Genomic DNA, 27,543 nt, shown 5'->3' with positions numbered 1-27,543 from the left:
TTGCAAAGAAGTATTTTTGGATAACTGTTTTTTCAAAGCAAATTACTAGAAAGGAACTATTGGGTCAAAGAATATGCACAGGTTAAAGTTTTTGATACATGTTGGGGGACTGACCCTCCAAAAAGACTGTACTATTCAAGGTCACAAGAGAACAACTTTTTCTATAATCACAAAAAATTGGAAAAACCTAATTGTCTAAATTAAAAATATTGTTGGGATCGGGATGGGGAATACATGTAACTCCATGGCTGATTCATGTCAATGTATGACAAAACCCACTGAAATGTTGTGAAGTAATTAGCCTCCAACTAATAAAAATAAATGAAAAAATAAAAATAAAAAAATTGTTTAAATGTTATGTCCACTGAATTGGAATATTATACAAGTATTTATATATATATATATATATATATATGTTTGGAAAGCCTACATAAGAGCATATAGAAAATGCTTATAACCTAATGTTAAAGGAAAGAGCAAGGGAAAAAGTATACTTAGTGAAATTATAAATTTTAAAAATTCTATGCATATGGGGCTTCCCTAGTGACTCAGTCTATAAAGAATCTGCCCACAATGTGGGAGACCTGAATTTGATCCCTGAGTTGGGAGGATCTCCTGGAGGAGGGCATGGCAACCCACTCCAGTATTCTTGCCTGGAGAATCCCCATGGATAGAGGAGTCTGACGGGCTGCAGTCCATGGGGTCTCAAAGAGTCAGACACGACTCAGCTACTAAGCACACAGGCGTATGGAGGAACAAAACAAATACAATACAAAGTTCAAGTAGTAGAGCTATAAATTGTTTTGTCTTACTTTTTCTTCCTAAATTATATTTAATAAGTATACACAGTGTTTATAACAAAAGAAAAATAATTTCATGAGGAAAGTATGATTTGTTCCTATATTTGAAAGCTGTTATCAAATTTAGTTTTAAATTGCAAATAGATCTTTAAATAAACACCCATAGTAATGAAGCCCATATTTCAATTTTCTGGTTGAAAATTTTTCAGATACAAAGTCACCTTCTTGAGCCTTATCTATCTATTCAAAGACTGTGGCACTTAGAGATTCCTATTGTGTGGTGTTGGAATCAGCAGCAAGATCAGCAAACATTATTTCCCAAAGGAAATTAATCTAACAGGATTCTGGGAGATACAGATGCTTGTTACCCACACAGAGCCCAAATGCTTTTGTGATGGCCATCATCTTGGGAAAGGATTTAGTATTCAGTCATTTGTATGGACCTCCTAGGTTCTGGGACCCTCAGACTGTGTTACCTTGAGCTGATAGGCAGATTAATTGGTATCTCCAAACCTTAGTTTCCTCATCTAAAAAGTGGATATAACAATCACATGCCTACCTTACCAAGCTGTTGTAAAATCAAATGCAGTAAACCTTGTAAAATGTTAACCTAGAACCCGGGACATGTTAGGCACACATTAAATGTTAGCCATCATCATCATTATATTATTATTGTCCTACAATTCACCCCCACTGTTTTTAGAGGTAACATTAGAAATTAGAAATGTGACTTAGAAATGTGACTATTAGAAATGTGACTTGTAGTTTAGCAAAAAGAGCCATGAATTTTGAGTCACGTTATCTGGATCAAAACAGTGGTTGAAGCACTTGATTCATCCAGTGGCCTAGAGCAAGACACTTGATCCTCAGAGCAGTGCTGCCCAGTAGAAATACCATATGAGCCAAAAATGTAACTTTAAAGAATTTGCAGAAACTGCATTACAAAAAGAAACAGATGAACTTAATTTTAATAATATATTTAACTCAATGTATTCAATGTTGTCATTTCAACAAGTTATCAATATAAAACTATTCATAAAATACTGTGTATTTTTTCTGTACTAAATCATTTAAATCCAGTATATGCTTTATATTTACAGTACATGTCAATTTGAGGCTAAATTTTCATTTTAAATAGTGGATCTGTATTTCATAAAATTTATGATTGAAAAATCAGATTCACATACCCAAGTTGTTCCAAACATGTTTTTCTAATGACTAGATCAAGTGTTGGCTTCTAAATTTAATTTTTAAATTAAATTTAAAGTTTTAAGAATTAAATAAAATGAAAAATTCAGTTTCTGAGTTTCATCAGCCTCTTTTCAAGTACTCAGTAGCCACATGTGGCTAATGGCTGCCATGGCAGGAACAGCCACGACTGGAAAAGCATCTGTTTCACTGAGTTGTTATAGGATTGTTTGTGTGGGTGAGTTTTATAAATCACAAAATTCTGTCCAAATAGATTTATTCTCCCCAAATCACCCACCTAATGAGAGGTAGCTCAGGGAACAGACCCACCCAGATACTTTCCATCTATGAACATTTGAAATTTGAACAGTACTCATCTTGAGCCTTTCAATTATTTTTAACCATAATCCACAGTAAGAAATATATTTTATATAACAGCATAGTACACAGAAACATGTCTGACTCTGTGTGTGTGTATACATATAGATCAGCAGCCATTATTTCCCAAGGGGAAATTACAATATGGATATTTTTTAATTTCATTTTTTTCCTCTTCCTTTCTTCTTCCTTCTCATCCTTTTTATTTAATGCTGGTCATGACCCACTAAGTTGATTTCATGGCCCACTAAAGGGTTACAAACCACTATTTGAAAAACACTGATGTTAAGTGTCCAAACGTCCAGGCATTTAAAAAATTATTTGTTTTGTGTTGCAAATAATACTCCTTCTATAGCCACCAGTCAGTTCAAGAGGGGAAATGGTCTTCCTAACATAAAGAATGACACTATTTTAGATAAGATACAAGGAAATAAGTGAATTGCCTGCTTTTTTGTTAAGTGTAATGTCTTTACCCATTTAGGAAATGTTTGTTGAAGGAGCACTGTCCCTGTCATTGTGTTAGGCAGTAGACAGCTGACCCAAGACAGACAAGATCCTTGATCACAGGGCATCAGCTGTAAAAACAGAAGCCCTCACCACAGTGGCTTAGCCAAGTAAAGATCTTGGGCAGGCAATGGTACAGATGTCCAAAACACCATTAGTGACAGCTCTTCTTACCTTCCCATTTTGTGTGCTTATGCTAGTCACTTCATAGTCACAAGACAGCTACCACACCTCCAGGCATTAAGTCCACATTCCAGGCAAGAAGAAAAAGAGGCAGAGAGGGAAGGTTTTCCCCAAATTTTCCAGAACATGGGCTTCCCCAATAAAATATAGGCTGTCCAGTTAAATGTGAGCTTCAGATAGCTGATAAATAATGTTTTTAATATAAGTATGCCTCATGTAATATGTTTGTGCTGAAAAAATTGTTCATTATTTATCTGAAATTTACATTTAACTGAGTTCCTGTGTTCTTATTAGCTAACTCTGGCCACCTTTTAAGCACAATTCTGCTTACATTTCATAGGCTAGTACTGTGTCAGTGGTCTGTAAGGAAGGCCTAGTCAATCGAGTCATTTTTTAACTTCCAGTCTCAGTAAAAGAGAAAGGCAAGAGAGAAGGAAGTTGGTGAGGGTACTAAGTGAGCCAGCCTATGATATCTGCCACAGGTTGGTTCCCCTCTAACCTTCCTTGTAGATCATAGTAAGGAACTTGGATTTAATCTGTTGTCAGTGGGAAGCTATTGAAGAGTTTAAAAGAAGGAGTGTGACTAACTAAATCCTGTTTAAGAAGATGGCTCTGGCTGCTGTTTGCAGAATGTATGGGGGAAGGGTGAGTGGGAAGTGGGAAGACCAGGTAGAAGAAGCCAGATCATTCTAGAACCTTTGAGAACTCAACCTAGCCATTTTCCTCTGCCTAACCCTCTTCAGAGAGTTCCCTCACCTTCCTGCATGTGAGTTTTCCTCTTCTGAAGGACAAAGAGCTGGGTGGGATGGCCTCTTGGTGCCCTGTGGATCATTCCCAGAGTGGCATGTGGTGACCTGGTGGCCTTCCCTTGCTTCCCTTCCCTTCCCTTCCCTTGTCAGCATTTGCCCAGGGTTTGTGTTCCTTCCTCAACACTGTGGTGTCTGAGAGCCACAGCACACAGAATATCAGAAATTATTATAGGAGGCTGAGATCCTGTGACACTCCCACAAGAACATGGGTCCAAAATTGCTTTTTAAAATTTTTAATTTTAAAAAATTCAATGAACTACACAAAGTGATAAAATCTGATACCTCTTAGCAAAATTTTAAAAGGTAACATGGAAGATTTTTATACCCTGACATCTGGGACTTAAAGCAGAAATTGAACAATCTGATTCCAGAGCTATGAACCTACATGGAAAAGGGAAAACTTGATTTCGTGTTTGTCTCCATCTAAAGTGGATCTTGTTACACCAAAGGCACTTTGTCCCCTAACTCCTCCCTTCCCAACCCCAATAGCAGCAGATACTTTTACCTCTCCTGCCTCCTGCCTCTCATTGAATTAAATCAATTGTTTAGTTTTCATTTGACTTCTCCTTCCTCCCTCTCATCAGATCAAGTGCTGTTCTATTTTCCTTGAGGATTACCACAATGAGCTCTTATGGAAAAGAGGTTTCTCAGCACTTCAGCTTGTTTCCTTCTATTTGTTTGCTTTACCTTTTATTATCTTTTTTTGCTGACTCCCCAGAACACAGAGGCAGTATATAAATATTTTTGGTCTTTTTTCTTAAATGAAACCTATGGGTTAAAAAAACAAAAAGAAGTATGTATCTCCCCCTGCCAAAAGATTTGTTCTTTATAATAGGATCAGAGATCTAAAATGGGGTCTACCTGAACATACACACATATTAAGGATGCACATATATATACACATTATAAATTATGTATACACATGCTCACACAAATATTCATATATTTACTGTATACACACATAAGCATAAATATATTTTACCATTTCTAGGGAACTTTTGCCACAGTTAACCTGGACCTGAGAGGTAGTTTACAGAAATCCACCAAATAGGCAAGTGTACTACCACTTTTGGCTACAGCTGAACTCGTAGTGTTAAGATTAATGACACTGTTAAGAAAAATCAACTCCTACCTCCCTTTCCTCCCTTAATGAACACACTTGGATTTTCTGTCGTTAGACCTCAGAAACCGATTCCATTTCTCTTCAAGTGCTTCCTGATAAAGGTGCAGTAAAGCAGTACATTTAAGTCCTGGTGGTGGAGGGTAGTAGAGCTTATACCGAATATTTGACATCGTAGCAGTGTGAGACAGTAAAGGTGCACCAGTCTGGAACTGGAGGAGCTGGGGCCTAACACAGCTCAGCTGCCTGCTGTGGAACCCAGGCGTATTCCTTCAACCCTCTGGCCTCAATGTCCTCACCTGCAAGGTGAAACGGTTGGGCTAAATAACTAGCAAGAACTCTAGGTCTGGATCCCTAAGTTATCCCACTTTTAGACAAGGCATGGCGATAAGGACAATCCTAACTATTCCTTCCTATATATTTCAAAACTCTGAACTAAAACCTAAAACCTGAGTTAAGATTACATAGGGTAGCAGAACTCAAATTTGAAAAATAAACAATAAAGGAACTTTTTCAGTGTTCCCAATTTGGTTTTGTACTTCATTAGACCACATGAACAGAGGAGACCCTCAAATACTTTCCAGACTTGAAGGACCACCCTAAGCCCCCAGGAGTGATTTCCAGAGGATAAGTCATCTGTCTGGGTGCCCCCTGCCCAGGCTTTAGTCTATTTCCTTGGATCTGAGACAGTCAGATAGATGGGCCTGATCCTCAGAATTGTAAAAGTGAAAAGAGAGAAAGTGACAACTTGTCTGGGACAACTGGAGACCAAGCCATAGAACATTTTACCAAAAATACCATCATAGATCTCTGACATGGGCAGGCAGATACTGAGTGTTCCACTGGACAGGATCTGAAAATCTTGCTGTTAGTCCCAGATCCACCACTAATTTGCTGTATGACCTTGGGCAAGTCCTTAGCTTTTTTGCTTTCTCCCCATTAGAGCAAGGGGTTAGCTATGTGACCACCATGTTTGTTTCTAGCTCTGAATTTCTGAAAGTCAGATATAGAATGTGGCATTTTTAAGTATCCTCAGGTAGAGAGACCAAAGTAGTAACCCAGAAGAGCCTTTCCAAAAGCATGCTTCTGCCACAAGAATCTTAGGTGTTGATGGGAGGACAGTTTGAAAGTCATACAAACAGAGCTTTACAATTTAAGAGATGGTAGAGATACGTTATTCACTTCTATAATACTTTAATTCTTATCACGATGGTTTTTTTTCCTTTCTTGCTTTCTGCAGATGGTCTCTAGAGCACAAATAGAATAGAGTAGGGTTTTCAAAGCATATTCCATGGTGCATTATACACCATAGCAAAAGATTCTGTGCCCAAAGGAGTTTTGGAAAACTCTTTTATGTTTCAGTCTTGAAGAGTCAAAACTCTTACTGGCATATTAAGTTTCTAGGAAGTCCCACAAGGAAAGAGCCTGTTTACTTTTGTTTAACCCGATAACCCTCAACCTTCCTCGATCCCAAATATTTCCCATAATACCTATTAACACCATGTGGGGCTGCTGTTCTGTGGAACATACTCTGGGGGATGGCACGGCATCATTCCCTAAGGTACACGTTGCACCGTGTTGCACTTCTTCTGTCCACACTCCAGCCGATAAACTTCTGCTATTCCTTCAGTTCAGTTCAGTTCAGTCACTCAGTCATGTCCGACTTTTTGCGACCCCATGAATCGCAGCACGCCAGGCCCCCCTGTCCATCACCAACTCCCGGAGTTCACTCAAACCCATGTCTATGGAGTCATTGATACCATCCAGCCATCTCATCCTCTGTCATCCCCTTCTCCTCCTGCCCCCAATCCCTTCCAGCATCAGGGTCTTTTACAATGAGTCAGCTCTTTGCATGAGGTGGCCAAAGTATTGGAGTTTCAGCTTCAGCATCAGTCCTTCTAATGAACACCCAGGACTGATCTCCTTTAGGATGGACTGGTTGGATCTCCTTGCAGTCCAAGGGACTCTCAAGAGTCTTCTCCAACACCACAGTTCAAAAGCATCCATTCTTTGGTGCTCAGCTTTCTTCACAGTCCAACCCTCACATCCATACATGACCACTGGAAAAACCATAGCCATAACTAGATGGACCTTTGTTGGCAAAGTAATGTCTCTGCTTTTTAATATGCTATCTAGGTTGGTCATAACTTTCCTTCCAAGAAGTAAGCATCTTTTTTTTTTTTAACTAAGTGTCTTTTAATTTCATGGCTGCAGTCACCATCTGCAGTGATTTTGGAGCCCCCAAAAATAAAGTCTGACACTGTTTCCACTGTTTCCCCATCTATTTCCCATGAAGTAATGGGATCAGATGCCATGATCTTAGTAGTTTTCTGAATGTTAAGCTTTAAGCCAACTTTTTCACTCTCCTCTTTCACTTTCATCAAGAGGCTGTTTAGTTCCTCTTCACTTTCTGCCATAAGGGTGGTGTCATCTGCATATCTGAGGTTATTGATATTTCTCCCGGCAATCTTGATTCCAGCTTGTGCTTTTTCCAGCCCAGCGTTTCTCATGATGCACTCTGCATATACGTTAAATAATCAGGGTGACAATATACAGCCTTGACGTACTCCTTTTCCAATTTGGAACCAGTCTGTTGTTCCATGTCCAGTTCTAACTGTTGCTTCCTGACCTGCGTACAGGTTTCTCAAAAGGCAGGTCAGGTGGTCTGGTATTCCCATCTCTTTCAGAATTTTCCACAGTTTATTGTGATCCACGCAGTTGAAGGCTTTGGCGTAGTCAATAAAGCAGAAATAGATGTTTTTTCAGGAACGCTCTTGCTTTTTCAATGGTCCAGCGAATGTTGGCAATTTTATCTCTGGTTCCTCTGCCTTTTCTAAAACCAGCTTAAACATCTGGAAGTTCACGGTTCACGTATTGCTGAAGCCTGGCTTGGAGAATTTTGAGCATTACTTTTCTAGCATGTGAGATGAGTGCAATTGTGCGGTAGTTTGAGCATTCTTTGGCATTGCCTTTCTTTGGGATTGGAATGAAAACTGACCTTTTAAAGCCACAGTCATCAAGACAGTATGGTACTGGCACAAAGACAGAAATATAGATCAATGGAACAGAATAGAAAGCCCAGAGATAAATCCACGTACCTACAGACACCTTATCTTCAACAAAGGAGGCAAGAATATACAATGGAAAAAAGACAACCTCTTTAACAAGTGATGCTGGGAAAACTGGTCAACCACTTGTAAAAGAATGAAACTAGAACACTTTCTAACACCATACACAAAGTTAAACTCAAAATGGATTAAAGATCTAAATGTAAGACCAGAAGCCATAAAACTCCTAGAGGAGAACATAGGCAAAACACTCTCCGACATAAATCACAGCAAGATCCTCTATGACCCACCTCCCAGAATATTGGAGATAAAAGCAAAAATAGACAAATAGGACCTAATGAAACTTAAAAGCTTTTGCACAACAAAGGAAACTATAAGCAAGGTGAAAAGACAGCCTTAAGAATGGGAGAAAATAATAGCAAATGAAGAAACAGACAAAGGATTAATCTCAAAAATATACAAGCAACTCCTGAAGCTCAATTCCAGAAAAATAAATGACCCAATAAAAAAATGGGCCAAAGATCTAAACAGACATTTCTCCAAAGAAGACATACAGATGGCTAACAAACACATGAAAAGATGCTCAACATCATTCATTATCAGAGAAATGCAAATCAGAACCTCAGTGAGGTACCATTTCACGCCAGTCAGAATGGCTGCTATCCAGAAGTCTACAAGCAATAAATGCTGGAGAGGGTGTGGAGAAAAGGGAACCCTCTTACACTGTTAGTGGGAATGCAAACTAGTACAGCCACTATGGAGAACAGTGTGGAGATTCCTTAAAAAACTGGAAATAGAACTGCCATATGACCCAGCAATCCCACTCCTGGGCATACATACTGAGGAAACCAGATCGGAAAGAGACACGTGCACCCCAATGTTCATCACAGCACTGTTTATAATAGCCAGGACATGGAAGCAACCTAGATGCCCATCAGCAGACGAATGGATAAAGAAGCTGTGGTACATATACACAATGGAATATTACTCAGCCATTAAAAAGAATTCATTTGAATCAGTTCTAATGAGATGGATGAAACTGGAGCCCATTATACAGAGTGAAGTAAGCCAGAAAGATAAAGTATATATAAATATACTTTATATATATATAGATATAGATATATATAATATAAATAGCATATATATATAATATATATTATATATATAATATAAATAGCACATATATATAAATAGCATATATATAAATATCAAATATAAATATATATAAAATATAGTATACTAAGGCATATATATGGAATTTAAAAAGATGGTAACGATAGCCCTATAAGCAAAACAGATAAAGAGACACGGATGTACAGAACAGACTTTTAGACTCTGTGGGAGAAGGCGAGGGTGGGATGTTCTGAGAGAATAGCATTGAAACAAGTATACTATCAAGGGTGAAACAGATCACCAGCCCAGGTTGGATGCATGAGACAAGTGCTCAGGGCTGGTGCACTGGGAAGACCCAGAGGGATGGGATGGAGAGGGAGGTGGGAGGGGGGATCAGGATGGGGAACTCATGTAAATCCATGGCTGATTCATGTCAATGTATGGCAAAAACCACTACAATATTGTAAAGTAATTAGCCTCCAACTAATAACAATAAATGGAAAAAAAAAGAAAAAGAAAACTGACCTTTTCCACTCCTGTGACCACTGCTGAGTTTTCCAAATTTGCTGGCTAATTGAGTGCAGCACTTTCACAACATCATCCTTCAGGATTTGAAAGAGCTCAACTGGAATTCCATCACCTCCACTAGCTTTGTTCATAGTGATGCTTTCTAAGGCCCACCTGACTTCACATTCCAGGATGTCTGGCTCTAGGTGAGTGATCACACCATCATGATTATGAGGGTCTTTTTTGTACAGTTCTTCTGTGTATTCTTGCCACCTCTTCTTAATATCTTCTGCTTCTGTTAGGTCCATACCATTTCTGTCCTTTATCAAATCCATCTTTGCATGAAATGTTGCCTTGGCATCTCTAATTTTCTTGAAGAGATCTCTAGTCTTTTCCATTCTGTTGTTTTCCTCTATTTCTTTGCATTGATCGCTAAGGAAGGCTTTCTTATCTCTGCTTGCTATTCTTTGGAACTAACTAGCAAACTATCCTTTGCTATTCTTGCTATTCCTTAGGTGCTACCTAATACAAATGGTATCGTGATCAAGTAATAGCTTCAAATAATGATTTAATAGTTTAATTGCAATATAGACAACCAGTGGTGCCAAAATCATGTGATTTATTGAGATAGAAATCTGTCCGTTCGTACATTTGTTTATTCATGTTCTCACACAAAGAATATGATTAAGAGACTTCTTAGGATCAAAGGATGGTGGACTGAGCACACATTTGTCTTCTGTCCTATAATCCCACTAAAGTGATAATAAAGGATTCAAAGGAGGAATAAACCTTGAATGGCAAACAGAACAGGAGGGCATCTATGAGTGACTTCTAGAGCACAAAGAGGAGATGGAAGCTGTTGACAGAGGAAATAAGATGAGAAGATGCTCCCTTTGGAGCGGAGGAGGGGGTCTTCCTCTGCTGGGCAACACCACAGTGGGTACTGGTAAGTGATTCTCTGGAAGGAAGGATGAGATTCAGGAGGAAGAATGTGATTTCTCTGTGGTGTGTTAACTCATATGGTCACTTCCTTTCAACCCCATTTTACCAGATGAAAAGATAATAAGATACCTAACCACAAAGGAGAGAAACAAAGACTTTTCTCTAAAAATTCAAGTGGACCAAGAAAACCAGGGCTACTCTTGGGAGTGTTCATTGCTCATGCAGAGAATGAAGATGAGTCCACGATGCTGGAGTTGGGGAGCAGGTGCTTCAGGGTGGCCTGCTTCCCACAGTCCATCATGCCAATGCTGACATGAAGGGCAAGCACTAACTATGGGTAGAGAAATTTCTAGAAGTGCTCCTAGCCTCTCCTGTTTCTATACGAAGGGCTGAGCCAGGACCACCCTACATGTGATAGCCCAGCAGAATGAAAAGGAAATATCAACCTTAAAAAATTGACCCCAGAGAAAACAAAGGTAAAGTAGCTAACAAGTTAACTTGAGAGATAAATGTCTTCAGAAAGATTTAAGACTGAGAAGAGGGCAATGAAAATATCAGAGAAATAATAAAACAGATATACCAGAAATGAAAGAAAGAAATGTATTTTCAGATTGAAAGAGCCCACCAAATGTCATTGCAGAATTTTTATAGAGATCCATTCCTAGATCCATTGTACTGAAATTCAAGTACCTCAGTGTTAAAGAAAGGTCCTGAAGGCTTCCAAAGGAAAAAAAAAAAAAAACCAGGTTGACTATAAAGAAATTACAGTAAAACCAGCCTCAGATTTCACCTCAGTCATACAGATGCTCAACAACACTAAAGCTAGACCTTTAAATTTCTGAAGCAAAACTCCTAATCTGGGAACTATAGCCAAACAATCTATCAACCAAGTGTGAAAACAAAATAAAAATATTGCAGATAGTCAAAGATTCTCAAACAAGTTTTCCCCTGAGGAAATTTCCTAGGATGGTGGTACTAATGGAAGAGACTCAGTGAAAATAAATTCCAGAATAATAGCTGTACTGGGGGCCAGAAAACAACTGGTATAAATTAAAAACAGAAAGTCAGGGTCTTCAAGAGGAAGGGAGAGATTCTTCAAGGAATTTGTAGAAGCATTAGTGATATAGTGCAAAAGACAGATAGAAAATAAATAAAAGAGAAAAGCAGTCAGAAATTTCTGGAAAAACAAACTGCACAGGAGACTCCTGATTCAAATATAAGGCAAATTATAATGTGCCACAATTTTGACAGGTGACAATGTTAAGACCAAGAGAGATAGAATGAATATTCATTTCATCTTGATATTAGAAACATTCTCTGTGGAGTGGGATGCATTACTGGCCCAATAAAGACATTTATAAATATAACCTTTGTTCACTGCAGTGAAAATATGTATATAGTTTTCAGTATAAAAAGCTCTGTTACTAATTTTCAACATTTAGCATCAACCTGAAAGGAAAACACAAGACTTAATCATTCTTACACAACCTTGACAATATAGAGGAAAACACAGCTGCTTTAGTAGGTGGATGTGAAAAAGTCTGGAAGAGCAGGAAGGCTAATGGCGTCATCTTCCAGGGAGGAGAGTCAGGCGCTACTGTGTAAAGCTGATGGAACAAATGATAAATCTGCCATGAAGAGTTAAAAAGTAAAGTAATAAAAAAGTAAAAAGGGATTTAAGAAATAAAGAATTATTAAGATCGTATAGGAAAACTCAAATGAACTTTTTGACCAACCCAGTAGAAGGGGGATAAGATCATTTTTCTTACTGTACCATCAACGTTAATGAGCCTAAAGTTGTTGCACCAACAAATAACACTCTGATGGTAATATCTAGAATCATGAAAGCAGCTGGCCAAAGACATTAGAAATCCTTAAAAGTATTTTTGGGACTTGGTGTGAGGAGTATGATTGGGGATAGTTTTATTATTATTATTAACCACTCTGAACTACTTGACTCCTTGCTTTATGTATAAATTACTTTGATTTTTAAAGTCATTGAGTGTGTGCCATATGGCAAGCATTGTGTTAAATATGAAACATTTAGGGGTGGTACCAGTTTTGTAACAAAAGCATCTATAGAAACAAATGATGCTAGGTCAGGAGCCCTTTGCAGAGATGCATTCGTGTAAATTAGAAGAGAGGAAGCAGAACTGGGAATCACAGTTCACAGAATATTTGGTCAATTGATTGAAACTGTTGGTTTAGAAGCCTCAGAGAGGTAAATTAGGAGAAGAAGTCTTTAGGACTTAGGGGCTTGGAGACTTGACATGTTTCCTTTAGATTAATAATATTCTAGGCAGGCAGATAGAATTACTGACAGTTTGGAGCTCTAAGGGTCCTCAGAGAGATTCTATCCAACCTTTTCATCTTACAAACAAAGAAACCTTGGTAGTGGCAGAGCCAGGGCTGAAATTTGGTCCTTCTGATTTCAAGTTTAGGAATAGATAAAAGGAGCTCCAGATTGACACCCCTCAAAGCAGGAAATCAACATTCACCACGTATCTACTAAAGGCCAGACACTGTACCAGCCACTTTTCACGCATGCAATTCAATTTAATCTCCATGACAGCCATAGGAGGTAGGCTATAGCCATATTAAATCTGAGCAAACTAAGGTTTAAAGAGGTTAAATAATTTGTCTAAAGCCTAGAATGGAATAGAGATAGAGCCTGAATATAAAGTCTGTCTGATCTCAAGATTCATGCCCCTTGGTTTTTGTCTCATAATTTGAGCCCTGCTGGCTTGGATGAAATGACACATCCCTATGCCTGTGACCAGAGGTAAAAATAATAACCATTTCATATTTAATCATTGAACACATCAACACAATCCCGTAATAAGGAAACCATGATTGTGGCACCGGGTAAGCAGGGCTCCTTGATCTGCTTCTCCACCCGCTATGGCCCACTCTGGGAGAAGGTCTATGAGCTGCCATGCCATCCTTCTTAATTAGAAGGGACCCCAGGAGCCTTCCCATAGCCCCAAGCTGTTCTGAGCAAAATAAACAGGAAATGGGAAAGAGGAAGAGGAGAGATAAATTCTCACTGACTTTAAAAGATTTATACTGACAATATCCCAAGGAGCTTATGAAATGTATTTTTCCCTTTTATTTTATTTTTTAGGGGTAGAGGAAAGCTGCTGATGAAGAGATAGCTCTCAACTATAGAGTTTTATTGAGAATGAAAATACTTTAAGCTCAGTCCCTTATTGATAGTCCAGTTGCACAAAATAAAATTCATATAAACATCATCTCACATACTAGAACTGGAAAAGTAATCCATCTTCCAGTCAGCTTTGAAAGAGTCTCATTATTGAGGTACTGAATCACAAGGACAGAATTTACATGTGTTTTCACATCCAGGAGGGAGGGACAGTGAAGAGGATGAGCCCCAAGCCCCAGCAACTTCAGCTTGATTTGCTCCTTTTGGGAGCTCGAGTTTCCCAGGGGTTAAACGAATATCTTTAATACCCACTCATCAATGTGTGCTCACTGAGAAAAAAGGGAAGCACCTCTTTTATTTTGCCTGCATTCTTTCTCTCAGTAGCTCAAAAAGCTGGTTTCAATCCAACTTTTTCCCAATGAAAAATACCAGCGTAGGGTCTCAGACCCAGACACACTACTGTTGCTCCCTTATATGTGGCATGTGTGGCTTCATCCTAAGCTCAGAATGCACCCCAAAGTGTCTGCTGCAAGACTGTGCCCCAGAGGTACTTCCAGGGCTCTCACTTGCTCTGAACAGATGGTTGGAAGCATCGGTAGATCCCAGAGTTGTCCCTAACACAGTACCTTTGCTTACAACGTAACATACAAAACACATCCTATTTGCATTTAGTCTTGTCCTTGCCTTGTGTGGACAGACGGTGGAGGATGAGGTTGGGTCAGTTTTGATCCCGCCTCCCCCCACCATAGCAGATTAATCTTCCTGAAGCACCACTCTGATGAGGTCCCTATCCTGCTCAAAAGTCTTTTCTGTCTCCCTATTGTCCAAAGTATAATTCATTCAGCTGGGAATGAAATGTTCTCTGTGGTCTGGTCCACATGCACTACCCTTCCTTATTTCCCAGCCTTCTCTTCATGTGCCCCACTCCGCATCCAAATGCCACTACACATTTTCTACATTTCTGCCTTGACACCTCTTCCTCTCAAATCTTGCACAGCCATTTCTGCCAATATCTTTGTTTTTCTCTCCCTTAAAGACCTAGCTCAAAGATCATCTTCTTCATCAATCTTCCCACCTGAACCTAATATCTTTAGTGGAGCCTCCCAAAGTACTTTGTCTGTATGTGTCTTATGACTCTATAACCTCTACCTTTGATTAAAGTTAGTGCAGACATCTCATCACCCCTATGGGACCTAGAGTTCCTGGAAGTCCAGAACTGTGTCTGGCTCATGTCTGTGTCCCCAGGGCAGAACCAATGCTCGAATGTTTGCTCAAATTAGGCGTCCAATAAATGAAATCTGAGGGCAGAAAGGAGTGAGTAAAGAGGCCAATGAACAAATGGATTGGTCCAGCACCCATCTGCCTGTCTTTCTTCTGTCCCATCCCTCTGGGCTCCCACGTTATACAACTTGGCCACAAGGCACTCTGGTTACATTTCACTTTAGGATAAAGAATACAGTGGGGCAATGAGAAAGATGCAAGGGAAAGAGCCTTGATTAGGAGTTCAGAGACCTGCAATCTGGTTTGGACTTTCAAGTTGAGACTTTATACAAATTATTTCCCACTTCTGATCTCCAGTCTGCTTCTTTAGAAAAGCAAGGGCATTACATTGGATCATCTTAAAGTGCTTTCTAATTCTGAATCTTTGATTCTAATTATCTTTTTTTTTTCTTTTTTTACTTCTGTGTCCATAACAAGAATGTCTCCCCGTGGTAAAATAGGATAATAGCACAGATTATTTACTGAGGGTCGGAAAGCACTTTTCAAAGTTCTGTGCACCATGCTGAAACTTCCCACTAATTACAGAGGGTTCAGTTTCCAGTACTGATCCGTGTCCCTGATTCAGTTCAGAAACAGTTTTGTGCTGACTTCATCCTGATTGTAACTAGAAGTCACATTTACCTACTTCCAGAATATAGCAACTCTCCAAATTCCTGACACAATATGTGTCCTTGGAAATACTTAGCTTCTGGTAGAAATCCCCTTCTTTCCTCCATATCATTCTTTATCAGTGAAAAGTATGGTTCCTTTGCCTACTCGATAAATTGGGTTATCTGTGAAGGAGACTAATTCTATGTGCTGGGGGTGGTTAAAGAAGCCAAACACTCGTTAGCTGGTTCCCACAGGAGAAATCAAGGGTCTATGAGACAGGCTTTCACTGCAAAAGGAGCAGCATCTAATGGTCTAAAACTTCAATGGAGAAGTATGGCAAGTGAAATTAATGTATCAGAAGGAATACCAGTGACAACAAAATAATGCTGTGCTTTTATGCCAACAGTAATCCCCGTAAATACAGGTTTTGTGTAGGTTACTTGGCCTGTGCTACTGGTATTAGGGTTGGCTTGCCCAGAGGGAAACTCTGCCACAGACACGGCACCAGGATGGATTTGTAGGGCTCTCTTTTTGGAGAATAGTTGCAGATTCACAAGATTCATAGACTTAGGGGCTGAAATGCGTCTTAAAAGATTATTGAGTTCGCCCAACCCTTCCCACGCCATTTTTATCCATGAGGAAACTGAAACAAAAGAAAGATGATGCTTTGCTCTAGATCACTTAGCTAGTAAACAAAGGAGCCATAGCCATGATCTTAGCTACAAAATAAGTGACCCAAATAAGCCACAGAAAGAAAATCTGAACTGGTCATAACTATTTGAGAGCCTGGAGCCAAACCATACATTCCTCAGATACTCTGAATTGTCCAGCAGATGTCAGTTGAGTCTGAAGTTGGCTTGAGTGTCATATGGAGAACTCAGGTCAGCTCAGATTTAAACTGTGACCCACTGGGTGGCCTGAGATGCCCCAGAGTGTCCTGGTTTGTGAGGTTTGGAGATACCACACCTGGAGGTTTATGAGGTGGAACTGATGTCCTGACTCTACTCTGGGATCATGTATGGAGTGAGGGACTCTCTTAGGCTGTCCGTGTTACAGATGAGAAACCTGAGACTCAAAGATACAGAACTAGTCAGTAGGGAAGCTGAGGTGAGAAGCTCAGTCTGCCTGATGATAAGTCCCAGATTACCATCTTTGCCTCAGGCTTTACTTTTTATAGAAACAGCCTAAGGGAACAGGGAAGAGATTGGCTGTGTGAAGAAGGTGAGAGGCTGGAGGAAGACTTCCAGCATCACTGACTCTAATACCATTGGTCTCTCTAAATCCCACCACAGAGCTGATGCTGGTCCTCTCATCTGGACACACTGCAGACTCACTCTCCGTGTCTCTTGGCAGGTGCCTTCCTCCTCCTCAACACCTCGGCAAACTCCAAGCACACCATCCTGAGCCCATGGATGAGGAGCAGCAGCGAGCACTGCAGGCTGGCCGTCTCGGTGCACCGGCACCTGCAGCCGTCGGGCAGGTACGTCGCTCAGCTGCTGCCCCACAACGAGGCTGGAAGAGAGATCCTCCTGGTACCCACTCCGGGAAAGCATGGGTGAGTCCTTCCCCGTGTCCCAAATCCAGTATGTAAATGGAGATGTGGCTTTTGGCTACAAATTTCCAGACTCTATGACATCTACTTAAAACTCACAATCGTCCTTTAATGGGTAGGGTCCAGATTGAGCCATTACTGCTAATATTCCCTGGGTGGTGTCTCGGGCACTGATCTGTGGGGCCCTCTGGCTGCCCAGGCTGGCGGTCCTTCCAGAGGCCAGAGGACCAGCTGGCAGAGTGAACATTTAATGAGTGGGTATTAAAGATATTCGTTTCCCAAAGTCCAGATGGAGCCAAGAAGAAAACAGCCAAGGGGAGAGTTACAAGGCCAAAATGAAAGTAATTTAATATGCTAGAAATTGGTTTTTACCAGAGGAACTTTGGCAGGAAGGGAAAGAGCAAACTACTGTGGGTGGCTGCCTGAGCATTCCCACAGCAGTGTGGGACCCCACAGTGGAAGAGATCAGGGTTGCCACATGGTACTGATTGGGGAGAGGAGCAAGATTTATTCTAGAAAAGCTTCACAGCATTGATGTCACACACAGTACCCTTGCCATTGAAGTTAAGCTTCCTGGACATACTCACTTGCTGCGAGTGATCCATCAGGCCTCTAGAAGTAGTGACTCTGGGAAGCAAACTTTAACAAGGGAATCTCTGCACTTGCCTTTCTTCTCATTCCATAAGACCCCAGCTTTGAGGGGTCCCTGCTCTGATAATCAACAAGAGTAAGAGAGGCATGTGTGCTAGTAGACCTCAAATTTCTAGCTAAGCTTAGAGGGCTTAACTTCCCTCTAAGAAAATATCTTTCAGAGAGGCTCCAACTGAACAGTGATGTTACCCATCTCCACCTCCATGCACTAGGGAGAGCCTGCCTATCACCATTCCAATAAAACTATACAGCCTCTTACTGATTTCTTGATTTCTTTGATTTGATTTCTTGATTTCTTTCTTCACCCCACTCCCCCTGCTACTGGCCCATCTGTATTTATTTGTGTTTCAAAGAACTGCTACTAATGCTCCAGCAGGAATGAAATCTTGGCTTCAGAAAGGATGTTCTCCTCATATTGAAACTCGCATGCATCTTCTTGCCTCAGAAAAGTCTCGTTGGCCTGGCTGGGAGGGGCCCAGCCACCAAGTGTTTCTTGCTCTGTTCACAAGAAATCAGGAATGCCAGGTGTTAGGGGTGGGCCATGGGCAAGCCTTCCTCCATCATGGCCTCCCTTTCCTGTGAGAATACCAGATGGCAAAGTCTCCCATTCATGAGTGGGGCTGGCGGTGGCCCCGGCTGCAGTGCCATCCTGTATGTGTTTGCCCAGCCCCATGAGCTGTTTACTCTGCCTTCTGCTCACCATTCCTGCCCCACCAAGCCTGGCAGAGTCCAGAGAGTGCTGCCTGGGGCTGCTGGGACTTCAGGCCATCAATCTGTTAAAGTGCTGGAGGAGTGGGGAGCAGGTAGAGGGACCCACTGATGTCACCGGGGGACGTGGAGTTTGGGGTCTCCCTGAAATGCCAGCTGAGAACATGCATGTGTGTAAGAGGACAAGTGCCGCAGGACTTCAGCACTTCCTAAGTAGCAGGGCCTGGTCCCTGTCCAGCATCCTCAGGAAGATGATTGCTCCTTGGTGTGACTCGCTGTGGGGGCTTACAAAGAGCCATCCCTCTTTATCTTCCTGTGCTCATAACTACTATCTGATGTCCCATTTCAGTTCAGTTCAGTCGCTCAGTCGTGTCTGACTCTTTGCAACGCCATGGACTGCAGCATGCCAGGCCTCCCTGTCCCTCACCAACTCCCGGAGTTTACTCAAACTCATGTCCATTGAGTCAGTGATGCCATCCAACCATTTCATCCTCTATCGCCCCCTTCTCCTCCTGCCTTCAATCTTTCCCAGCATCAGGGTCTTTTCAAATGAGTCAGGTCTTCGCATCAGGTGGCCACAGTATTGGAGTTTCAGCTTCAGCATCAGTCCTTCCAATGAATATTCAGGACCAATTTCCTTTAGGATGGACTGTTTGGATCTCCTTGCTGTCCAAGGGACTCTCAAGAGTCTTCTCCAACACCACAGTTCAGAAGCATCAGTTCTTCGGCCCTCAGCTTTCTTTATAGTCCAACTCTCACATCCATAGTTGACTACGGGAAAAACCATAGCTTTGACTAGACAGACCTTTGTTGGCAAAGTAATGTCTCTGTTCATTTAACAGACAGGAAAACTGAGGCAGAGAGGAGATCGGCAGCCTATTTTTAGGAACCTAAACAAGACCCCAGGTCTCCCCTTTCTTCATTTGGGGTCTTTCTGGATCATTTCTTCTCTTTCTGGGAAACCCACAGCCTCTTGGCAGGAATTCAGGGAGAACCGATGAGTTTAGGAAAGAGGACATGGAAGGTGAAGGAACTTTGCGAAAGGAGACAAGCTAGCTTCTTTGAGGATCCAGGGAGCATGTGATGGTGACCTTCCCTCCATATGTGGTGAGAACACGGAGACTAATACTGCACAGTGCAGGAGGCTGTGACCTTCCCCTGAGGCTGCCCTGGCTGCCGTTTCTGTGTCCATTCTGCTGGCCAAAGCATTTTCTTCCCTGCATGACTCTTTGATCACTGGCATTCGTCTGCCCCCTGGAGAGAGGGAGCTGAGGCAGGGGAAAGCCTGCAGGGGTGATGGGCAAGCCCTCTGACCTTGGCTTTGGTAGGGCTGCCCCTGCATCCTAGGGGCTTTGCCTCAGGCCAGGTTCCGTGAGTCTTGTGCCGTGATGTTCTCTCCTAGTCATGGCAGAGTCATTTTGGAGTTTGATGATAAGCAAGAGTGATGCCAGTTTAAATTAAAGATGCCTGAGCCAGACCCCCTCTACCCCTACCCTGGATTGACGAGATCAGTGTGGTCAGGGTGTTGCCCTGGGCACTCTGGCAAGCTGCAGGCCACAAGCCCTTGTCCAGCAATTCAGAGAGCTCTGGCTGTTCACGTCCAGCTGGATCTGGTTTGCTCAGTCTCGATACTATTGACATCTGGGGCCAGACAGTTCTTCTTGTGGACACTGTCCTGAACGTGGCCCCCACCTTCCCAGGCCTCTACCCATGCCAGTAGCACCTCCCCAGGTTATGACAACAAAAATGTCTCCAGACATTGCCAGATGTCTCCTGGGGGGCAAAACTGTCCCACTTGAGACCACTGAAATGGACCATTTTAGAGTGGGGAAGAACACTGGGATTTACCTGGTCCCACCATGTCAGTTCACAAGTGTTGGGAACTGAGGCCAGGAGGGGTAAGGGACTTGCTTCCTGTCACATATGTGTCAGTGTTGGCAGGCGTGTGTATGTTCCAGCCACTGTGCCAAGTCCTGGGTTTCACAGACATATAAGGCCCATCCCCACCCTTGAGTAGTAGCTTGTTAACGCTAATTATGCCAGTCACTGCTATGCACTTTAAATGTCTTTTCTTATTTAATACTCAACAACACAGTGAAGCAAGTACTGTTACTATCTTCTATCTCACAGATGAGGAAATTCAGTGAAGCCAAATAACTTGCTCAAGGCCACTGACTAGACAGGGTGTAGGGCATCTGAACCTAATCAGACTAACTCTAGATTGTTTTTACCCATTGCTGCAAGAGCTCAGTTGAACCACAGTAGTGCAGCAAAAATAGTAATAATAATAATGTTCTGTGAATCAAAGTCTTGAATTTATGTCCTGTGTCATTATTCAATTGTCAGTTCAATGAACAGTCATTTACTGGGTGTTTTGTATTTGTTAGGACCATAGAGGTGCTAGGGATGCAGAAAGCCAACCTTGATGGTTCGTGAAAGGATATTTCATGAATGAGCTCTATGAGTTCAGGCACATTCCACCCCTACCTAAGCCTCAGATTTACCATCTGTAAAGTGGGAATCATGGTGCTGCCCTTCTCACATAGTCATGTGGGGTCAGTGCAGTTAAGGACGTGAAGGGTTTTGCACACTCTGATCAGGAAACACACATAAGAGGCCATTTACTTAGTAGCCTTATCTACTCCACTCTGCTTACAATTTGGGATCACACAGGATTGTGACTCATCTGTTTTCTGATTATGAGGTCAGTGCCACTCTCAAGAATCTTTTGATTTTGAGATCCTTGGCAGTTTGCCTTGCTGGAAGCTTGTTCCCTTTAATGTCAGAGATGACCCCAGCAGCCCAGTGATCAGTGCAGTGAGGGGGACATGGTGAAATCGTGGTGGTGATAACAGTGATGACTACGGATAAGGCTGGCTTCCTCTCAGAACAGAACACAGTGGTTTGGGAACCGCTGCTGGGAAAACAACAGTCAGCATTTGTAGTAACAAGGAAGGAAGTTGTCATAACACTGTCAAATGGGGAGAGCCTGACTCAGAGGAATGACAAGTCAGAGGCCAGCAAGCCCCTGGGAGACCACTCAGTGCAACACCAGTGGGGCGGCAGCCTGTGAGGAGGCGCAGGAAGCAGGGGCAGCGGTTGGGGAATCCCAGCAGATGCTCGCCTCCCAGTCGCCTGGAAAGCAGCAGCACCAGCAGCAGCAGAGTGCGTGAGATCTAAATGATTCACAGGGAGAGAACGCCTGAGTCTGCCAAGGCAGTCAGGCTTTGCCCGGAGTCTCCCAGGGGACAGCCAACAACAAATGCCTGGCCTGCTCATCTGCTCATCTGCCCAGCCAAAAAGGCCACAGACTCAAGGAAGCAGAGGAATGGGCTGTCAAACTGCCCAGCCCCACTGACTGCAGAATCCAGCAGGCAGAGGACATCCTAACTGGAAATTAGAGGCCACAAAGTTCTGTGAATTGAATGAATATAATACCTATTTAACATGGTGTACTGTGAAATGCTCCGGTATTTTGGCCACTTGATGTAAAGAACCAACTCACTGGAAAAGACCCTGATGCTGGGAAAGATGGAAGGCAGAAAGAGAAGGGAGCAGCAGGGGATGAGGTGGTTGGATGATGTTACTGACTCAATGGCTGTGAGTTTGAGCAAACTCTGGGAGGTCGTGAAGGACAGAGGAGACTGGCGTGCTGCAGTCCATGGGGTTGCATACAGTCAGACATGACTGAGCGACTGAACAACAGACTGAAATGGCATAAGGAAGATGGCTCACACTGTGCCCAACTGTAGTAGATACTTAATACATGCTATCAATAGATCATTCTCAGTTTATAATCATGTAACCACCGTGGATGGAATGCCACCTGTGTCATCGGTGCTGGGAATACGCAGCCGGAGATGACAAAGGCTTTCTTTCAAGGAGCATCCAGTTCAGTAAGGAGGACACAAGTTAAAGAGCAACAGCAGATGCTTATGCAGATGTTTTTAAATTAGGGCCCAGAAATTTTAAGAGGCTGAGCTAAGGTCACTGTCCAGGAAAGCCAGCACAGGCAGCTCAGCTCCTTCTTCTCCTCTTGCGCTCCCCTGCCTTTCAACTGAAAGCTGTTTGAGAAAGAGCAGTCTGTCCAGCGGCGACTGGCAATGTAAAATCAGCAGCTTCTTGGACTCAAGAGCACAAGCACAAGGGTTGGTGGTGTCTCAGACTGTAAGGGTGACTCTCCAAGACTGCTTCCAGGACATCCATCACAAGCCTGCCTTCCTCTTCGCGCACACAGCTTTCTCCGGAAGCCCTGGGTATCTGGGGACTTTCTTATGTGTGACCAGAACTACAGTGTGTGGAGGGAAGAATTGGGCCTGGTGGGATAGAAGTTGCCAATCATTTGAATTACTAATACTTGAAAAGATGTTTTAAACCTAAAGGATTTGGTGATACCCGGGCTTGAGCCAAGATAAGCTGTCAGGGCCTTTTCACAAAACAAATGAGACTCATTCCAGAGGGTAACAGAGAAATAAGATTCTCCACAGCACAGAACTTCACCTATCTGTAGGAGCTTAACCCCTATATTCAGAGAAGACTTGACTTCCATCTGTCCCGTTGATTTCCTAATGTGGGGAGCTAGGGCTCAATGCCTGATGAGACGTGAAAAACGTCAAAGTGCAGGCTCCTGGCAAAGCCAGGACCCATGCCCGTGTTGGACCCCAGAGCCCCATCCTCCAGTGCTTCCATTTGTCTGTTTCCCAGCTAAACAGAAAATCTCAGTCAAGATGTCCTCAACCTCTTTGCCCTGAGATTAAAATCTGCACTCCTCTCTCAGTTGAAGAAGAACCCACATCTGTGCGGGTACCCACACGGCTGCCATGTTTACTTAAACTGATCGGTTCTAACTAAAGATCCCAGCTTTAAAACCGGAAACAATCCCAATGGGAGACCTGCCAAAGGAATTTAACGCAAAGCAATATTGATTCCTGGGCGTCAGGAGATATATTGTCAGTCCTAGCTGCACTGCTAGTTTGCAGTGTGGTAATACAACAACCACAGCCTTCCCGGCCTCAGCTTCCTCCCTCCTGAAGTGGAGATTTCACCAGCTGCCACCCCCTCCTCCATCGTGCAATGCAAGCGCCCCTGCTTCAGGTTGCCAGTCAGGACAGGGCAGCAGGAAATGATAGAGTCTGCTTTATGGGCCCACTAGTCCGGCACACAAGACAGTTACCTACCACTGACCCGCAGAGACCTTTCACCACTTTTGTACAGAAATCTGGATTTCCCTATAAATAGATTGGATGGTCTCAGAAGGCTCAGTGAGGGGCAGGAACAGGGGAGCGCAGTGTGGTAAGATGACACAGGGCATTTGCTTCTGAAAGGATGTCCGACTGCCTCTGCCCAGCTATGCTGGGTGTACCTTCAGTTGGTTCAGGGCACTGTGGCAGGCCTGGCCAGCGTGGGGAAATCAGAGGCCTGTGGTACTCAGAGTCCCGGGCAAAGTTCTGCTCGTATCCTGCCCCCATGACAAATGGGATCAGGAGTGAAAAAAAGGTGATCATTTATTGAAATTGATGCCCTCAAGTGGCACTGTCACAATGATTTAATTTCAGGCCCCGGTTCTTCTCACTTTCAAAGTCATTCGTAGTGTCAGCTTCTCTCTTTTCCCCCTTGGTCTGAATAACACACTAATAAATATACAATAAGGGCTTTAATGTCCGGGTGATTTACACTAAAAAGAGAGAGCCATTCAAAGGCTTTAAAGATAATTTTTAAAAGCCTTAAAACTCACACTCAGCTCTGTCACCCTATCACGGGAACAGTCATGCAGCTGGGAACTCTGAGCAGAGGCAGTTGTGAGACTCCAGTCCTAGGTGTGCGGGGAGATACCCCCTCCCCCAACACACACACACAGTGTGCTCTTAGGCTAGTCTCTGGAGCCTCAGCCTTCCTCTCTGTATAATGGTAATAACTGAACCACCTCATAGGGTGGTTGTGAAGTTAAGTAATGTGAAGTGGGTGTTCCCCTCGCCCCCTCCCAATTGCTCCTATAAAGGTGGGCCAGCCTTCCTCCAGACTGCTCAGCATTTGAGGAGAGTGGTTGTGAGAAGGACCAAGGTTATCAATTTCATACCCCTCAGAATGACCTAGGTGGTACCCCAAAGTACCAGTTCCACTGACTATGCCTGGATTTATCATATTTCTCACCCCTTTGAGTAGTAATATTGAAGCAATGACTAAAATGCTAGTCTTCTCTAGCATATGGACCTTAAACCATTGAAACGGTAGGTCTCAATATTTAGGGGTACAAATCAGAACTACACAGTTTACAAAATCCATATGGCTAAAAGCCATCCCAATTGATTCTGATTTTATTAGTCTTGGGAAGAAGCATGAGCATAAGTATTTTTAGAGAGTGCCACTGGGAGTCTGATGTGTATCAGGAATTAGTAATGACAATTAACATCTCAGCTTGACTTGCATCGTCACATAAACGGGTGGCTTTCTTTAACTATTTACTAAATGCTAAGAAAAAAATTAAAAAAGAAAGCTTGGAGAGGTGAGATGGACTTGTGTGCAGGGTGGAGAGTCATTTTTCTCTCCCTTATGGGGAGCCATGCTAGTGACAAGGCTGTCTAAGCCTGCCCTGATCCTGCCTGCTGTGCACCCCCAAGCTGGGAAAACTATGTATCACAGGTCATGACTGGGTCTGGTCTCCTCTGGTGGGTCTTCTCAGGACACATCTGTTATTCTTTCTCCATAAGGACTGTGGTGTTCAAGGCCACGGAGACTGAGAATACACAGTGGACTGGAGAAAGCCTGACCTTTTAGAGCCAGAGGGGTCTCCATCCCTTCCATCCTTTCATGTGTTTATCCATCCATCCATTCACTATCCACACACTATCCACCATACCTCTTGTCCTTCAGAATGTCACATGTTGACTCTCATCTAGTTTTCAGATTAACAGCAGGACCATGGCACTGCTTTGTGTTCTTAGGAGGCAGACACTCGTTGTCAATATTCACAGTAAATATCTGTACTGTGCATGTTGAGGGTACCAAGTACATTAACATCCAACAACTCATTTTGTCTTCACTACAATCTGTGCCTTATATGTTGTTAACCTCATTGTACAGATGAGTAAACTGAATCTCGAAGAGGTTCAGTGATTTGCCCATAGTCGTGGGTAACACAGATCTGCATCATTTTTCTTTTCTCATGTTATTTCCCCCAAGGAAGCCTTGCAGTTGAACCCTTGTATCACACCTGTCTCTGAGGAAATTAAGACTTGTCCTCAATCAGTCAGGAAAATCTCATCTGATATTTGGTCATCTGGCTCTAGGCCACACACCTTGAAGGTAGATCCTTGGTTTGTACATCTTCTTATTCCTTGCAGTGCCTGGCACAGCATCTAGCACACAGAATACGTTCTGTGTTAGGTGAACAGATACCAGATCAGCTTACGGTAGTTCTGTGATGCAAGTCTTCCTAAACCTAAGCTCTAAAAATTAGAAGTCCAGGCCAAGATCAAAGAAGAGTCTCCAATCAGTGAAAAGATAAAAAGTACTTCTCTCCACCCTCTGCCCATGCCCAGGGATAGATGTGTGATTCTCCCTGGGGTTCAGGAAGCAGCTGTCAGAATGCACCTCAACTGTGAAGGTTGCCACTAAGTACAAAGGACAGTTCCTTTCCTGGCAGGTACAACTTTTACTCTCGATTGCCTTCATTGATGAGCGTCAAGAAAAATAAATGAAAAGACCATCGGCTTCTGCCAGCTTTGACCTTCGAGATTTGACAGCCCAAGGCTTGTAGTGGGGCTCTTTTGAGCTGGTTGCTTTCGTTTTTCCACTCTTCCCTGGATATTTGATGGATTGAACACTAGGAAGATAATAATGATAAATATATGTTGTATACAAGGAGAAGTCAAAATGCATAAAAACAATCACTTCTCATCTCAGGGGTGCTTACCAAGTACTTACCATTTCCCAGTGGGGAGGGAGATATTAAAAATAGATGGAGGAATTAGGTGATACACCACTGGTGTCAATGAATTCACACATTTATTCCATCATGCATGGTGGCATCAAATGTTTACAAGTCTTACTCTATCCCAGGCACTGGTTGGACTCTGGTGGCTCTTCCTGCCTTCAAGGCCTCAGAGTGAGGTTTGCTGTTGGACAACAAGGGAAGTTCTGATGCTGTGATGGGTGTGTGCACCAGTGCCACAGGGGTGCTGGTGAAGAGCTTGTCCCCTGAAATCCACTTGTGCTGGGGCATAAGATAGTTGCACACATGAACTGTCTTTAGATCATACCAGAGGGAAAGAGAAAGTGAGAAGTGCCTGGACTCAGGGTGAAATCTTTTGAGCACTTGCAACAGGATGTTTGCCACAAGAAGAGGTGGGGGTGGGGTCCAGGTTGGAGACTGCCTCAGTGGGGAGGGGTTGGGTTCTGCTGCCACACAAGCCAGTGGGACACACACATGGAAGTCAGGCGCTCCGAGAGACAGAGACCGGAGGGGCAGGGTGGCCAAGTGATCCTGCGGCCCCAGCACATCACCAGGCCTTGGCACACGTGCCCGCTTTGTATGGGATGCCTTCCTCTCAGTGTCCACCTGACCACTCCCCTTCTCCCATCAGAGCCAGCTCAGTTGTCTTCTCTGGGCCAACTTTATGATTTTGGCTGCTGTTGGCTCCGATTCCAGACCTCTCTTGTCATCCTTCTTCCTTCCTCTCCTTTCTCTTTACAAGAAGAGTAGCTCGGGCAGGTTGTTCCTCATGGATTGCCCTCCACCCTGTTCTCCACCAGAGGTCCTTATTTATTCTTCTGCACCCAGTTTAGTGTCTCCTCCTCTAAGCAGCCCTTCAGGGTGCCCAGAATGGCATTGGCCCTGCAGCCCTCTGACTGTCCAGCTGCAGCCCTGTCTCTCCATTGATCGACAGGGATCTGGTGCCCTTTCACAGCTGCCTTCTTCCTGAGTGCCAACACACAGAGGACAGAGGAAGAGTGAGGCTGCTGGTGGGGGCAGGGATGAGCAAGCAC

General features: G+C 43.0%; 1 protein-coding gene across 1 annotated transcript in view; it reads left to right on the top strand.

Moving 5' to 3' along the window:
- Positions 1–27,543, top strand: part of ALK (ALK receptor tyrosine kinase) — a 725,373-nt gene that overhangs the window by 383,275 nt on the left and 314,555 nt on the right. Inside the window, exon 4 of the mRNA XM_043917489.1 lies at positions 17,001–17,202. Coding sequence (XP_043773424.1) covers positions 17,001–17,202 — 202 coding nt within the window. The remainder of the gene's footprint in view (positions 1–17,000; positions 17,203–27,543) is intronic.

The sequence above is a fragment of the Cervus elaphus genome, chromosome 11, assembly GCF_910594005.1.
Source record: "Cervus elaphus chromosome 11, mCerEla1.1, whole genome shotgun sequence".
NCBI lineage: Eukaryota > Metazoa > Chordata > Mammalia > Artiodactyla > Cervidae > Cervus > Cervus elaphus.
Note: the sequence above shows the minus strand (reverse complement) of the source record. Positions and strands in the feature narration are given on the sequence as shown.